At 44.8% G+C, this 16,366-nt stretch overlaps 1 protein-coding gene across 1 annotated transcript in view; it reads right to left on the reverse strand.

Moving 5' to 3' along the window:
• Positions 1-1,060: 1,060 nt before the first annotated feature.
• C8B (complement C8 beta chain) overlaps positions 1,061-16,366 on the reverse strand; it is a 37,925-nt gene continuing 22,619 nt past the window's right edge. The window contains exons 8-12 of the mRNA XM_058551995.1: positions 15,702-15,830; positions 13,241-13,404; positions 5,792-5,945; positions 3,407-3,475; positions 1,061-1,212 (exon numbers count right to left, since the gene is read on the reverse strand). Of these exons, the coding sequence (XP_058407978.1) occupies positions 1,061-1,212; positions 3,407-3,475; positions 5,792-5,945; positions 13,241-13,404; positions 15,702-15,830 (668 nt within the window). The remainder of the gene's footprint in view (positions 1,213-3,406; positions 3,476-5,791; positions 5,946-13,240; positions 13,405-15,701; positions 15,831-16,366) is intronic.

Here is a 16,366-nt window from a genome sequence, read left to right on the forward strand (position 1 = left end):
AGCCATCGCCTTGCATGTCTCCCTGACACGTTTCCTCTTCTAGTCACCACGACCTCTCCTCCTTTGCTTTCTTTTTCCTTTTTCTTTTTTTTTTTTTTAACTGTCTGTCATTCAGTGATCAGTTTCCCGGGCCCTTGTCTCCAGCTCGGGATCTTCTCTGGGCATCCGCTCACATCACATCAATTCAGCTCTGCCCCAGAACTCCTGCTTCCAACACACACAACCACTCCCGTCCTGTGCTCGGCATCAAAGGGGGCTGAGGAACCAGGACCCACTCTCCTCGGGATGCAATGGGTCGAGATTGGTCAATAACACACACACACCCCACAGCACTTTCTTCTTCGTTTTATTTAATAAAAAATTCCTTGTTAATCAAATGCCCAATTATTGAGAGGAAAGGAGCATCATAGTTACAAGTTTAAAACTCGGGAGCCCGAGCACCCAGGTTTGCAGCACAGCTCTGCCCCTTCCTAACTGTGTAACCTCGGACAAGTCTGTTCTAAGCCTCAATCCCCCCAGCTGTTTAATAAGACTAACATAGCATCCACCTTATAAGGCTGGCAAGAAAATGGAATGAATTAACACACCGAGCACCATGGCTGACACAGAGTAGTCTCTCAATACATATTAACTTCCATTGTCATTGAATGAGACGGTGTCCTCCTCAAGGGAAAAACATCCTAATGTATATATTCATTGATTCATTCTTGGGCACCTGCTGTGTGCCAGTCCCTGCTAGGAAGTAGGGCATCAGTGTGAATAACTCCCAACACAGTTCCTGGCTGGTAGTAAATGTGAGTGGAATAAAATTGCAGAGATGAGTAAAGTGAGGATTACCAAGATGCTTAAGCCCTTAAGGAACCTATAATTATTGTTAACTCACTATTTGCTCAAATCAATGTGCATTTTACAAATAACATCCCGAATGGCACTGCCCCCCACCCTTGGGCCGGCCCCAGGCGGGAGGTGGTGTGGGAGTGTGCCGGCCTGAGTTTCCGGGGCTCAGAGCTCTTGCTGTGTGCAGCCCACAATCAGATCATCTGTGCAAATTCTCTCTTCCTTAACAGTTAAGTGTCTCTGAGCCCGGGCCCGAGCAGGGGCTGCCGCCATTTTGAGGAGGGGGATTGTTGCACTGCCTTTGTCTTGTTTTCTTTCCTCCAGAACACAGAGACCAGTTCGACCAGCAATTCCACTTCCCATCAATGGGGACATCTATAAGAAAGAAAGTCAATGAATATTAATTAACTCTTATTATACTGTGGTGTCCTACAGGTGGGGTGGGGTATATAAGCCAAAAGGCTTTGGGAGTCTGAACATCTGGTCTCCCCACACCAGTCAACTGTCCTTCTTTCAGGCCATTGCACTTGCCATGCTCCCTTCTACCACAGGGCCTTTGCACATGCCGTTGCCCCTGGCCCAGAACACTCTTTCCTCCTGTCATCATCTGGTCAATCCTATTCACCCTTCAGATCTCAGTTTAAGTGTTACTTCCTCAGGGAAAACTTCCCTGACCCCTAAATCCCCATCCATTCTGCATACTTGAAGCTCTCAGAGCATTTTGTAGCAGTTGCTACAATTGAAACTTTAAATGTTTTACTGGGACAATTCAAATGATGTTGGTCTTTCTTTCTAAAAAGCAATCTCCATGATGACAGCAATAATATCTGACTCGCTCACCTCTGAACCCCAGTACCTAAGCTGGCACATAGGAGGTCCTTAGTAAATAATCATTGAATGAATGAATGAATGAATGGTTTCCAGCTTAGACACTTCCCAGCTATAGGATGCTGGATGGTTTACATCTTCTCAATGTGTAAACGGGAGCTATGTTATCTACTGTGAGTGTCGTGTGTTTTAAATGAGGTAATAAACACTGTGCTCCCTGCCCCCCTGACATTTGGCTTTCCCTTGAGGATTTTTTGGTTGTTGATGAGATTGGCAAATAATTAATTACGTCCATCATGATACATCATGTGTCTGGCTGAGGTGCTAGCTCGCAGTGTAATTCGGGGTACATTACTTAATATCTCCCGGCCTCCCCATTTGTAAAATGAGAAGGCTGGAGTAGGAGGGTCCAGGGTCTCCTCCAACCAGTAGAAATCCTGTGGCTGGGCAATTGTACTCACGGGGCAGATCACCATGTGGGGACTGGTTGAGAGGTAGGACGAGAGGCAGCGAGGACAACCCCGAGCACCTCCTTGGGGAGGGGAACAGTGCAGGCAGCATCAGGTGCAAAGACTGCAGTCAGGTCCCCTGCACCTGAACCTAGCTCTCACGCTCACTATGTGACCATCAGGCAAGTTAGTTAGCAACCCACTGAACCTCAGTTTCTTTGTATATAAAGTGGGGATAGCGATAATATCTATCAATTCTTCATGAGGTTATCGTGAGGATTAAATGATGTAATATTTAATATATGTCAAATACAAAGTAATGTTATTTATTTTGCTCTAAAACAAACTAACCAGTATTTATTTTGCTCTTACAATGTGTTAGGCACCATTCTAAGTGCTTTAGATGTCTCATGAGAAACTCGAGACAACTCTATGAGGTAGTTAATATCATCATCTCCATTTTACAGATGAGGAAACTGAGGCACAAAGAGTCTAGTAAGTTGCTCAAGGTCACAGTTATTAAATGATGGAGATGGAATTTGAACCCAAGCTGAGTCCAGGCACTCAGCAAGGTACCTGGTAGATAGTAAAGTACCTAATAAGTGTCTGTTGTTTTTATTGGATGTACAATTTCCTTTTTTAAAGGTATTACTAAAAAGTCACAGAGAGGAAAAGAAAGGGGAGGTAGAGTGGGGCGTTGAGAATTCTTAGATAATAAACCAGCCAAAAGGCTTGAGAGCTGGAAGGCATCTTAATGATAGTCTAATCTTTAGTTTGTAATCAACACATGTCACCGAGCAGCAACTGCGCCAGGCCATGGGGGCACAGAGATAAATGGAACATGGCCCCTACTCACAGACAAAGGGGAGACAGACACACACAACCCAAGATATAATGTGCTAAGAGCTATAATAGCTGCATGATCAAAGTCCTACAGGAGCCCACAAGAGGAATTCGCTCATTCTACTTGGGGGATTAGAAGAATTTTTACAGAAGGAGGGGCATCCATGCTGGATTTCGAGAACTGAATAAGAGTTCACTAAATAAAACAAAGAAGGTGAGCACTGCAAATGATCCAAAGACAGGAAGCAAATACCATGCGTTAGTCGTCCTGGGACACGAAGCACACTCAGGTGTGAAAATAACGAAAGATAAAATCAGAAGCCAGATGGATCTCTTTTCACAGTGTCCAGCTCCCTACCCCACACCCCCACCTTGCTCTCGCTCTCTCAAATTGTTCTCTGGACTTCCCTAGAGTTCCCTTTTCCAGCCGACTTTCAAAGACTCCTTACTTTTCTGATAGGTGACCTCACAGGCTGGGCCTTGGAATCCGACAGGACAGATGCATTCACAGCGTGATTCTGAGAAGACAATGCAGAGAGAGTGTGAATAATATCACGCGAAGCAAAGAACTCCCGGAGTTCAGCCCTCCGCATCGCCACTTTTGCGGTAGAACTAGGCAGACGTTTAGTTGAATCGTTTGAAATAAGAAGGTTCAGTGCCAAGAATACCTACTCCTTGCTGGAGGGGCCTTTGCTCATGAAAGCGTGTTCATTGCCATCATGGGGAATTATATGGAGTTGTTGAGGAAAAGTAGTCATTGGCTGATGTTTGACCTAGCCTTATAAGTTTTCAGGGTCAAAACCTACATTACTGAGGCCACTGGGGCCAATGGTCACTGATGGTCAATTTCACCACAAGTAATTGTCTAGCTTCTGCTTAAATAACTCTAGTGATGGGGAACTCACCATCCTCAGATGTCTCATCCTACCTTTGGCCAGTTCTGACACTTTGGAAGTTATTCCTTATGTTAATCTGTAATATGTCACCCTGGAGGTTCTCTCATTTGGATCACACAGAGTCTCTTCCCAGGACTGTCCTTAATATGTCAGGCCCTGTGAGCAGCCCAGTCTCTGGCTTCATGTTCTCCCTCACCTCCATTGTATAGCCTCCGGGGGGTCCCAGTCTCCAGGTGCAAATTTCACACACGGCAAGGGGGATTTCAGCAATCCCAGATCAAAACCTTGAGCTGATGAGCTCATCCACTTCCTCCTGAACTGACCCTCACTTAGGTGTGCTTGTCCTGATGGCAGAACTTCCCAGCCTTCGGCTCCCACTGTGTGTGCTTTGTTCATATCCATGCTGAGTAGGCACTTATCCCTCGATCTCGGCCAGGTAGCTGCACTCTTTCTCCCTGAGAATAGGTCTTCTCTTTTTTTTTTTTTGTGAGGAAGATCAGCCCTGAGCTAACATCCATGCTAATCCTCCTCTTTTTGCTGAGGAAGACCGGCTCTGAGCTAACATCTATTGCCAATCGTCCTCCATTTTTTTCCCCCAAACTCCCAGCAAATAGTTGTACGTCCTAGTTGCACATCAGAATAGGTTTTCTCTTGAGTCCCCTCTGTTGAGCTCACTCTATCCACGTGGGTTCCGCCCTGACTCCAGCTGGCTCCCTGGGCTGGGATCTGCTGTAATGAGTTGCTCCTGATCCCTGTTTTGGCATCATGCTGGGCTAGACTCTTCCTCAGAGTTTTGCTAGCCCATCACAACAGGAGCATTAGATCTCAGGTCCCAGCCTCTCCCAGGTTTGCCCTGCCCACTGCAGTGGCCCTGAATATGATCCCTGAAGTTAGCAATTAAGTTCTAGTGGCCCATCCCTGCTGCCACCCCCAATCTTCTCACCCTGGATTGCCAGGAAATGCACAAAGAGTTTCTCCTGCTCAGCCCGGGGCCCCTTGTTTGAACAGGAGAGCTTCCCTGAGCCCACCCCACTCCTTGTTGCAGACCACACAGTCTCAGCCTGCTCCTGTCTTTAGTTTAGGGCTGCTGTCACCCACTGTATCCTTTGCAGCTGGAACCTGGGTATCCTGACAGCCAGAGCAGCATGTCCTAGTGGCCTTCATTCTGACTTCTTGGGAGATAGTAACACTTGTAGTGACACGGGTACACTTCCGTGTAACTCTTTGGTCAAGTCTAGCTCTCCCACTAGTCTACAAGCTCAGCGAAATCACGGATCCTGTCTGCCAGTGAATTTAGCTGAATTCTCCTGACTCTACAATGGAATCGTCTGGTAGGCTTTTCAAAGGTCAATCCCAGTGATTCACTTTAACTATTTTGGGCTGAGGCCCAGGGCTCTGTGTTGATGAAAAGCTCCCTGGGTGATTCGCATATGAGTCTGGGCTGAGATGTGCTGTCTTAGAGGAACACCGTGCGCTTTGCCATGAGCTGCACCTGAGTGCAAGGGTCTCCTTGGTCCAGGCCTATCTCACTGTGCTCCAGGGGGGCGGGACTTTAGCAACTGTGAGTCACACCTAGGCCACAGATTAGGACTACCTGGAGCGGGTTCAACCATCCTATGGGGTCTCTTCTCCAGAAAGTCTCACATTAGTCACTCAGGTTGGGGCCCAGCATTCGTAGATCTGAAGGTCTCAAGTGGTTCTATTGCCCAATCAGGGCGGAGAAGCTCAGCTTTAAGTTGCTCCAAATGGCCAGGGGCTCTTTTTTCCCCTGAGAAAATGAAGAGAGCTTTATGACAGTCCCTAGGACTAGGATTGACCTGGAAACTCTTCTGGAGATCTTCTGGAGGGTATGTGGATGTGATAAAGTGTTCTGGCCCCAGAACCAGCCCCTGCAGATGATGGCTCCCACAAGGGACACCAGCTGCCTGGAAATGGCACCTTTCAGGACCGGGACTCCATTCCCTTGGCAGGGAGCACAATGGCAGGAGCTGACTTCCTTCTGGAACTCCTCCAGGGCCTGCTTCATGTTCTGCCTCACGGTGCTGGAGTAGGCAAAGTCTGCAGCTGTCACCAGTTCATACAGAGGTTCTGCCTGGGAAGGGAGGAAAGGCATTTATTTCAACAGAAAACGTTCATCAGATAGAAGCATGAAGCAAGGCTCCACAGGAATGGGCAAGGGGTCGGTGCACGGGAACCACAAGTGGATTCATACAGAAGTAGATGGATACCACAGCATGTAGACGGGTGCCCCAGCCTCTCTCTGCCCCAGCCCACCCAATATCCACAAATAAGTTCATTCAAGTTCAGGTCAACACTCACTCACAGAACACTCCTAAGTGCCAGGCATGAAGCCTAAGTGATGAGTAGGATAAAATCCCCACTCGCAGGAAACTCAGCCTCGGAGATAGAGACAAGAGTACTCATGGACACTTACAGGTACACAGGTACCAGCAGAAAGGCGTAATGGGCAGAGTGGAGCAGGGGCTAGTCTATCTTTGGTGAGAGAGAGGAGGTGATTTTCAAGTAGCTCTTTGAAAGCATTATAGGAGCATTGTCCCAACACCACTGCCCCCTCCAAACCTGTCAAAATCATTCATATCATGCGAGAGCCACCAGCAGGAAGCCTGTCCCAAGCTCCAAAGCTCAGAGGACACCTTCAGGCCATGAAACACTCAGAATACCGTCTGCACTACTGCTCCGATACAAATTCTCTCTTTGCTCCTTTGTGGTCATTAAATTTTTTGTGTATTGAAGTCTCTTTTCCTTCTCCTCTAACTAGACTGTGAGCTCCTGGAGATCAGGGCTATACACTGCTCAGCTCTAGGGCCCAGCCGGAGTCTGAGGAGAACCGATGATGACAGTGGACGGACGAATGAAAGCGGGATGTGAGGCCTCATAGGGCAGTGGCAGCTGGCATGGAAGAGAGGGCATGGAGAAGAGAAACAGAAGAGAGAGCGATGCTGGTTGCTCTGCGGGCATGGCAGTGTCTGAGAAGAGGAAGCCACAGATGGATGTGGTGGTGTCTGCGGGCTAGAAAAAAACAGAGGCCAAGTCTAAAGAGGTAGTTAAAAATGTTCAAAGCCAAAAAAAAATGTTTAGAGCCTCTTGGCTCTAGTTTCAGCTCCAGGGCCAGGTTCCTCTCCAGATTTTGTTTGTGATCCTGCTCCAATCCAGCCCTGAAGAGTTTAGGGTCTGTCTAAATGCAGGCAATCATGCCTAATAGAAGCCTCCAGTGGGAAGAAAATTGCTTCCATTTCTTAATGCATCTGATGCTGACCTTCGCTCCAGTGAGCCAAGCAAGACCCCTTGGTGGTCCCATTGTCTCACCATTTTGTGGTCAATGAATTGATCCAGAGGCTGTTTGCAGAACCGTCCATCCTGCTGGCCGCGCATTGGGGAGGGTTGGGAGGGAAGGGGGAGTTTGTTGCACACCAAGGATGAGCTCCTCCTGCAATCTGCACCCCCTGCCCGAGCACCTTGAAAGTCTGCCTTTAACCACCAGGCATTTTCCTAGCAGCACCAAGACTTGCTCCAGGAGAGAGCAGGTCAGCAGCAGAACCGGAATACGCCCTCCACATATACTGTGTGCCAGGAGCTGTGCCGGCGGTTTGCAGATATGATCCCACTTCCCCTCTAAGGCAGCAATTGTTAGCCCCATTTCAGGTGAGGTTAAGTAAGATGAACAAAGTCAGAGGACTCAGAAAAGAGCATGGCCAGTCTTCTAACCCCAAGCCTTTGCTTTTACTACTAGTTCATGTTGATTATTGATAAAATGGCTTGATTATTCCCATTTCCAACCTCTATGCCAGGGTTCTCTCAATTTTGCACAATTCCAAAACTTGGAATTGAGCAGCAACTCCTCAAGACTCCACAGCTCCATTTTTAACTTAATTTGGCACATTTTTCTGTTTTTTGGTTTACTGGTCCTTTTTCCCTGTCTTTTTCTCTCTTTTCTCCTCTTCTTCCTCCCCTTCTCCCTTTCCCCCTCCTTTCCTCTCTCCCCCTTTCTTCCTCATCTCGCCCCCAAATACACAATCCAACTACTCACAGAGATCATTGGATCCTCAGCACACTTGCCCTTGTGAAAATTGTATTTCTCATATTGCTGCAAAGAGATGGTGGGCGCATTGTATTAAACTCCATGCAGTCCTCTATAATGGACCCTGGTGATGGCCATTCTTAATGAGAACAAATCATTATTGCCATAGCTAGCGTTGATTACGTGCTTAACTAAATACATACATTATCTAAGTTGAACTTCACAACAATCTTAGGAGTTAGGTAGTCTTCTATATCCCCATTCTACAGATGAAAAGGCTGAGGCACAGAAAAGTTAAGTAGATTGACCAGAGTCACACAGTAAATGGCAGAAAAGAATCTGAACTGTTACCATAGTGGTTTGTATCCTTTCAGCCTATATTTTTGGATAGGTAGATAGACAGATATTTACACCAAATTGGTGGCATAAGAAAAGTGCGTTTTTGTATTCCACTTTTTTCACTTAACATCATATTATGAGCATTTTCCCATGTCGTTCAATATTCCTTGATAAAATGGTTTCTCATGGCTGCGTAGTGTCCTGTAGTAGGGATGAACTAGAATGCATTCAATTCTTCCCGTTAGTGAATCTTTAGGTTGTTTCCTTTTTTTTCTCTTTTGCTACTAAAAATCACATAAAACAAGGCATGTTTTTATAGATACATCTGTACCAACTTTTAAATTATTTCTGTAGTCAATTCTTGCATTTGAAGTTATTGAATCAAAAGCTATTACCATTTTCAATGTTTTGGATATACACAGTTACATTCTTTTCCTAAAATGTTATATCAATTTATATTCTCATCTCATTTTATAAAAGTGCCCATCTCACGGCTCTCAATGACATTGAGTATTATAGATTTTTAATCATTTTCAATTTGATAGGTAAAAAATAATATTGTGTTATTTTAATTTTTATTTTTTATTCCTAGAGAAGTTAAAAATTTAACATATTTATTCATCATCTGAGTTCTTGTGAGAGTTGCCCATTTCCTTTGAGATGTGTCTTTCTTATAAATTGCACCATTCCTTACACATTAAGGATTTCATTTGTGGCAAAATTATTTTGTTGATGGGTTATCTTCCATTTAATTATATTCATGGTTTCCCTATTTGAGGTTCAGAATTTATTTTGAGGGGTGAGATCCAGCAGTCCATGTGCAACATTATCTTCCCAGCCAATGCCACCACCACTTCTGTATTGTAAACCTTCTGTGGGTCAGAGAATTTGCTTTTAGAGAATCTTGGAGTAAGCTGCCTTAGAAAGGTGTGATGGTCATTATCACTACTTACCAAATATATCAGCATCTTTTCCTTCTGGGCACACAGTAGGGCTGCAATTCCCTGCAGTCCTTAAGGGCAGGTTTGCAATATGACGTGTTCTGAGCAGTGACAGGTGAGCAGAGGGAGTGTCCCTTCCAGGCTAAAGCTTTCGGAGCTGAGTGAGGTGACTTTTCCCATTCCCTTACCACTGCTGTGCTGATGTTGGGAGCACATGACGAGATAAAGCCTCCATCACCTGGATCCCTGAATGACACTGAAAAAAGCCCCCTTGCCAATAAACTTTGGACACATTGCATGATTGAGAAATAAACTTTTGTTGTACTAAGTCACTGAGGTTTGAGGGTTGTTTCACTGCAGCATATACAAGGCTTTCTTGACCTCTACGTGAGCACAATTGACTACTCTGTTTCTTCCTTCTACCTCAGGCAATGCCAAGCTTCTCCATCAGCCTGGATCCCAGAACACAACCTAGCTACCCTGACTACTATAGAAATGTACATGCGTAATAGACATCATGACTAGGGTTGCCAGTAAATACAGAATGCCCAGTTAAAATTGAATTTCAGGGCCGCCCTGTGGCTTGGCGGTTGGGTGCGCGCGCTCCGCTGCTGGCGGCCCGGGTTCGGATCCTGGGTGCGCACTGGTGCGCCGCTTCTCCAGCGGTGCTGGGGCCACGTCCTCCGTGAGGCGGCTAGAGGGATGTGCAGCTATGACATGCAAATATCTACTGGGGCATTGGGGGAAAAAAGATAAATAAATAAAATTTTTTAAAAAAATTGAATTTCAAATAAACAACAAATATTTTTTAGTGTAAGTATACCCCATGAAATATTTGGGAGATGCTTCTACTAAAAAATTATCCTTTATTTGTCTGAAATTCCAATTTAACTAGAATTTAAAAATTCCAATTTAACTGGACATCCTGCATTTTCATTTGCTAAATCTGGCAATTCTTTATGTGATTCCTTTAAAAATTTTTTTTTTTAATTTTTATTTATTTATTTTTCCCCCCAAAGCCCCAGTAGATAGTTGTACGTCATAGCTGCACATCCTTCTAGTTGCTGTATGTGGGACGCGGCCTCAGCATGGCCGGAGAAGCGGTGCGTCAGTGCGCACCCGGGGTTCGAACCCGGGCCGCCAGCAGCGGAGCGCACGCACTTAACCGCTAAGCCACAGGGCCGGCCCTATGTGATTCCTTTAATATCTCAAAACGTCTCTGGGATTTTTTATCCATTAATGACCATTTCACTGGGCTTTTTCCTACAAGACCTCCTGATTGTCACTTCATTGTCTTCAGGCATTTAGTGTTGCAAAGAATTCTAAGGCCAGAATGACTTTTATTTGTGTAGGATATATTTGTTCCTAAAAGCAAAAAAGAAATTCACCAGGATGTATTTCAGTATTGTTTTGTTTTCAGTACTTTTGCCTACTTTTCAATGAGCTGTTCATTTTGCATTATCAGCTCAGGGAAGTTTCCCTTATTATGTGCTTGATTAATGCATCTTCACATTTAATCTTGTCTCTTTCTCAGGAAGAAGTCTCTGAGTTTTAGATTTCCACTTCTGTACTCTCTGTCCACCATATTTCTTCTATGTCATTGTTTTAATCTCTTTGTCTTTTGCTTTTGCATTATAAGAACATTTTTATAGCACCTTCCACATCACTGACTCACTTTTCTGCAGTGTCAATTCTGTTCTTTATAGTTTCCAATGTAAGTTTTAATTCTGCTATTGTGCTTTTGGTTTCGTATATCCCGCCACTTACCTTTTCATTTCATTAGTGTTTAAACATCTCAGCATCTATTTTTCATTTCATAAATTCCTCATTTTCTTGAATTTTATTATAATCACAAAGCAAATGCATTCTAAAATTTACTTCTATTTTTAGATGTATGCTTGTCTTCTGCATCTGGAATGTAATTTCAATCTTTTGTGTTCAAAATTCTCTTTATATGTCCATTGCTTTTCCTTAACTTCTCTTTGAACAAAGAGCCATCTCTCTGTGTCTGAAGTTCGCCAGTAAACAATGTGACTGGGCTCTTCTGTGGTCTCCTTCCCTGCCCACCTGGCTTCTATAGGAATCGTGTTTTCAGATCTTGATGTTCAAGACTGGTTTATGTACACAAGCCTTGGCCAACACTCTGTCTAGGAATTGCTGATCTAGTGGGTTCTGCTGTCCTGGAAAGCAATTACCACTCCACCACTCTACCTGGTAAGCTGACTCTGCAGAGAAGAATTATTCTGAGAAAATGTGAAGCCATCTGCAGTTTTCTCTTGCCAGAAAGAGTGAGACGCCCACAATGTATGTTTCCAACTCAGGTTAGGGACATTCAGAGGAAGTGCGTAAAAACCTTCAACAATCCTGCCTCCCCCATACCTGAAAACATCCCTGATTCTCTAGTCTCTTTCCCCTTTTGGCCCACACAGCCCTTCATAGCACTACACTGATAGTGGGTATGACTTTCCACTACACCCCACACACAGTGGGAAGCCTCTGTGCCTTCAGTAAAGTGCTACATCTCCTAGGTTGTCTGCATGCCTGTTTGAGACGGTTAGCATGCTAACACGCCCTCTCTCTCTCACACACTCACATACATACACACATACCACACACCACATCCCATATCCATATCCCATCATATGCTTGGCACTTGACATTCCCAATGCCCAGGCTGGCACATCCAACCTATTTAGATATGTAACCCAGACAATCCATTAATTCTCAGTTAAAAAAAAAGACTCAGGTAAGATATAAGTAAAAAGTAAGTACCAGGCCTCTATTTTCCCCTGAATTCTGTTCTCTCCCATGCCCAAATGTAATACCAACCAATGTCACCATGCCATCAGGCAATTCCAGATTTCTCAGGAGCTGCCTGCAACCTGTGGCTGACTTTATCCTTCTCGATGCTTGCCAGCAACTATACACTAAGTGTCACTACTAAATAAGTGGCAGAAGAGAGGATTTAAATGGCAGCCTTCCTGTTCTGCAGGAACTATACATTTGACACACAAAAAAAAAGGCACTGGGAAATTGCCAGGGTTGGGAACTGCAGAGCCTCCCATCAGAGCTCCAGCCCCTCAACTCCCCTCCTTGGCTGCAAGAATAAATCACCAGGAGGTGGACCCTGGACCATCAATGACTGTACAGACTATGGCAAGAAGAGGACAGTGTAAGACGTGACATGGATACCATGCTGAAGTCCCCACAGGCAAGGACCTACCACTGCTGATGTGTATGACAGTCCTGTTCTAGCAAACGTCTTTTTAGTTTAAGGTTGCAAAACTTCTCTTGTTTTGGTGACAGGTGGGTGGGGTCATTATTTTTTATTCACCAAACCCACAAGAAAGTCTGGAGGGGAGGCAAGAGGTCAAAATCTCAGGTCCGGACCTAATAGAGACTCTTGAGCAGCCACAGATGGAAGCAACCTCTGTGACCTTGATTTTTATCAGACACCAAATCAAGATAAGTATACTCAATTTGCAGACTCCTGAGGATTAGATGAAATAACATTCCTGAAGCCCCTGGCAGAGTGTCATGAGTATAGTAGGTGCCCAAAACATGTTAGTGATTACCATGATGTGTTATCCTGTCCTGTAAGATAGTTACGTCTGTATGCATCTTACTGTTCAGCATAGAATGTATTTTTCATCCTTGCATCTTCCTCTGTTTTCCTCCAGTGCCTTAGTTCCTATCACATCGCAGGAACTTAGGAACTATTTGTTGGTTGAATGAATGAATGTTTAAATGAATGAATAACTGAATGAGTGATTCTCTGATGAAATGGAAACAATATTAATTGAAGAAGGCAGGAATTAGAAGCTGATGGTTCATTTCCTTTGCAACTTGGGGACCCAAGTGAGAGGGAGTCAGAGGTCTCTAGCCCGTGTGGAACAGTATATTGTAATCAATTCACTCCAGACATATATTCTACTATAATGTATGTGCCTCAAGATTAGGTCCTGGGTCTTATTAAGCTCTGTATCCCATACCGTGGCTCATAGTAGCCCCTCATAAGCTGTTTTCTGAATAGAGGAAAGGATGGGTAGAGCAGCTGCCCAGCTGTACCTTAATTTTGATGATGTCCGGGTTGTACTGCACTGCATCTCCCCACTCCTGCATCAGGTCAGCCGTCGGAAGCTCCTTGTATGCCAGGGCGGTGATGTGCTCACTTGCCCCTCCTCGCACAAGGACCACCAAGTCATCCACCATGGTGGTTCTCTCATTTCTTTCTGGAATGGACACAGAGACCCGACATGTCAGAGGATTGACTTTCTCACTCTGGAATTTACTACAACCCAACCAACAACCTGGTTACCATAATATTCACTGAGCTCACACTGGAGATGTGGTTGGACAAGACACATCCCTGCCATCAAGGGAGTCACAGTGCAAGGGGCTCACCCAATCATATATGACACAAGTTGGGGGCAGGACAAGAAGGAGATATTTATTTTGAGCATCTATAAATGCCAGTCACTAAATGAGTCTATGGAAGATAGCTAATAAACAGATACATACATACATACATACATACATACATATAGATTGATAGACCATAGATAGGTAAATAGATTGGTAGATATGTAGATAGATTACTGATGATTTATGTGTCAGTCCTAATCTAAATGTTGTACAAGTATGAACTCACCCAATCTTCACTAAGAAATGGGAACGATATAATCCTTACCTTGCAGATAAGAAATCTTAGGCACTAGGGGTGAAGGAATTTACCCAGCTAGCCTTGCCCAAGCTCTAAGCAATATCACTTCTTCGTGTGGGCTGACAAAGGTGGGAACATTTGCAAAGGCTGGGCTCTGCATGTGATAGACACCCACTATGAGTGCCTACTATAAAGTGATCATTATTTTGACTTCTCATGGAGTTTCCTAGAAAGCCCTCAATCATATTTGTGAGTCATTCTCATTCTAATTTGTCTATGTGCCCAATGCCAAAGGAATGGGTGTAAGGTGACTCCTCAGCTCTGAGCCTACAGCACCTGAGCATCATAAAGAGGGAGCCTTGTATACTGTTGGTAGGAGTGTAAATTGGTACAATCGTTTTAGAAAACAGCTTGGCATTATCTACTCTAGAAAAAGTACATACCTACAGCCCAACAGTTCCACTCCTTGGTGTATTTCCTGGAGAAACACTTGCACATGTATATCAGATGACTGTATAAGAATGTTCTTAGCAGCATTGATTATAATTGCTTGAAACAGGAAATAACCCACATTCAACTGTAGAATGGACAAAGTGGTACATTCATACAATAAAATACTATGCAGCAATGGAAATGAATTAACTATAGTTATACATAAAAACAGGATGTGGAATGAAAAAAAAACGGAACTGAAAAGATGACATTCCATCCATATAAAGCTCAAAAACAAGCAACACTAAGCCATATTGGTTAAGGACACCCATGGGCCGTAAAGCTATTGAGAAAGGAAGGACGTGTTTAACACAGAAGTCAGTGTTATCTCCAAAAAGGAGGGAGGAGTTGCGATTGCCAAGGGTTTCTGGGATGCTGGGAATATTCTCCCTAGTAACCTGGTGGGGAGTTCCTTTACAAGTCATTTTTAAAGAGCACCTGTGTTTTATGCATGCCTCGCTGTGTAGGACACATCTTCCAACCCAGCCCCACCAAAATGAGCAAACAACAACATCAACTACATATCAGTTACAGTGCAAGAGATTGTTCTAGACCAGTGGTTAATTTTTGTTGTTGTTGTTTTATTTTGTTTTGTGTCAGCTGTGGAACTCTTCCTTCACAGATGATTCTGGCACAAGCTTAGTAAGTAGAGCAGAGGAAGGAGAGCTGCTCGGGGTGCAGAAGGGGTCAGGAGTGGAGCCCTGCGGATCAGCCTCTCTCCTACTCCCCTCGCTGTGTGTGGATTCCCAGCTCCTTTGTGTGGCCTCCAGGTTCCCTGCTCCCAGGCACTTGGCTCTCCATCCTGGCTTCAATACCCACCTCCTGGTCTCTCCTGCCATGGGACTCTGCTCCATGATTGGCGGCTCTGCCTGCTCTTCTAGTCTCCGTATTGCCCACTGGCTCAGGTAAGGACTCGCTTCCTCATCTGCCTCCCCCGCCTCCTCCACCTGCCCCAACCCCAACATCTCACCTCTAGCCAGGCCAACTCCCAGCCCCTGGAGTAAATTTCCACTGTTAGATTTTTTTTTTTTTTCCTGCCTAAAACACAACCTTGATACTTTACTCCTGGAGACGCAATTCAAACGATCCCTCCCTTAGGAAGCTGCCCTGATGCTCCAGACGGGTTTGGTGCTTATCACTGCCTTGTCATTGCTTCTTTAATTGTTTACCTACTGCATGTGAGCACCATGAGGAGAGGAATACAATTTTATTCATTTTTGTATACTCATCACATAGTAGAAGCTAAGCAAATTTTTATTGAATGAATTACTATTATTTTAATTGAAATGCCTTGGAATATCCAGTCTTTAGCTTAAAGAAAGACTGGATCCAAGGGTGCTCGAGGGGGAAAGATGACAAGCCCCTGCCACTCACCTTCGATTTCCTTCAGAATACCCTTACATGCAACCTCTGACACACCCAGCTTGACGTAGACCACTTCAATGCCAGCACCGATTTTGAAATCATTTTTGGCACAGCCACGGACATCGTTGACAGAGTAACCTGAAAGCAAGGAAGAGGCTCAGGCCCTGAAGATAATTCACCCAGTCCCTTTTCTGTGATCAACTCCAGAGGCCTGGCCCTTCCTGGATGTCCCAGGGCCCCACAGGGACTCAGGCTCAAATAAATGGGTGGGCAGTCTGATGACAAGAAGGGCAGGCAGCTTCAGGACAGAGACCTCATAAGAGATCAGCATCAACCTCCCCTTCCAAGCTCCTCAAAGATTCTGAGAGGTTTGCTGTCCTCCAAAGAGGGAAAGTGCTCAGAGTTGTTTTTTAAAATGTGCCTCCTTATCAAGTCCCAAGGGACTGATCCAGTGATCTGCCCACCTTCCCTGGCCCACCCTCTGCACTCTTTGCTATAGCAGAAAGAGCTTGTTAATTGATCAATTGAGGTAAGGTATATAAAGTGTCTGGTATACGACCTGGCAAAGGGAAGGGGCTGATTTCCCTTATTTCTTCCTCATTTTTGGATCATTTCCCACTTGTTCCTCCCTAAACCTCCCCAAGGCATCCTTCCCTCTCTTGTTTGCTGGAATC

The sequence above is a fragment of the Diceros bicornis genome, chromosome 13, assembly GCF_020826845.1.
Source record: "Diceros bicornis minor isolate mBicDic1 chromosome 13, mDicBic1.mat.cur, whole genome shotgun sequence".
Lineage (NCBI taxonomy): Eukaryota > Metazoa > Chordata > Mammalia > Perissodactyla > Rhinocerotidae > Diceros > Diceros bicornis.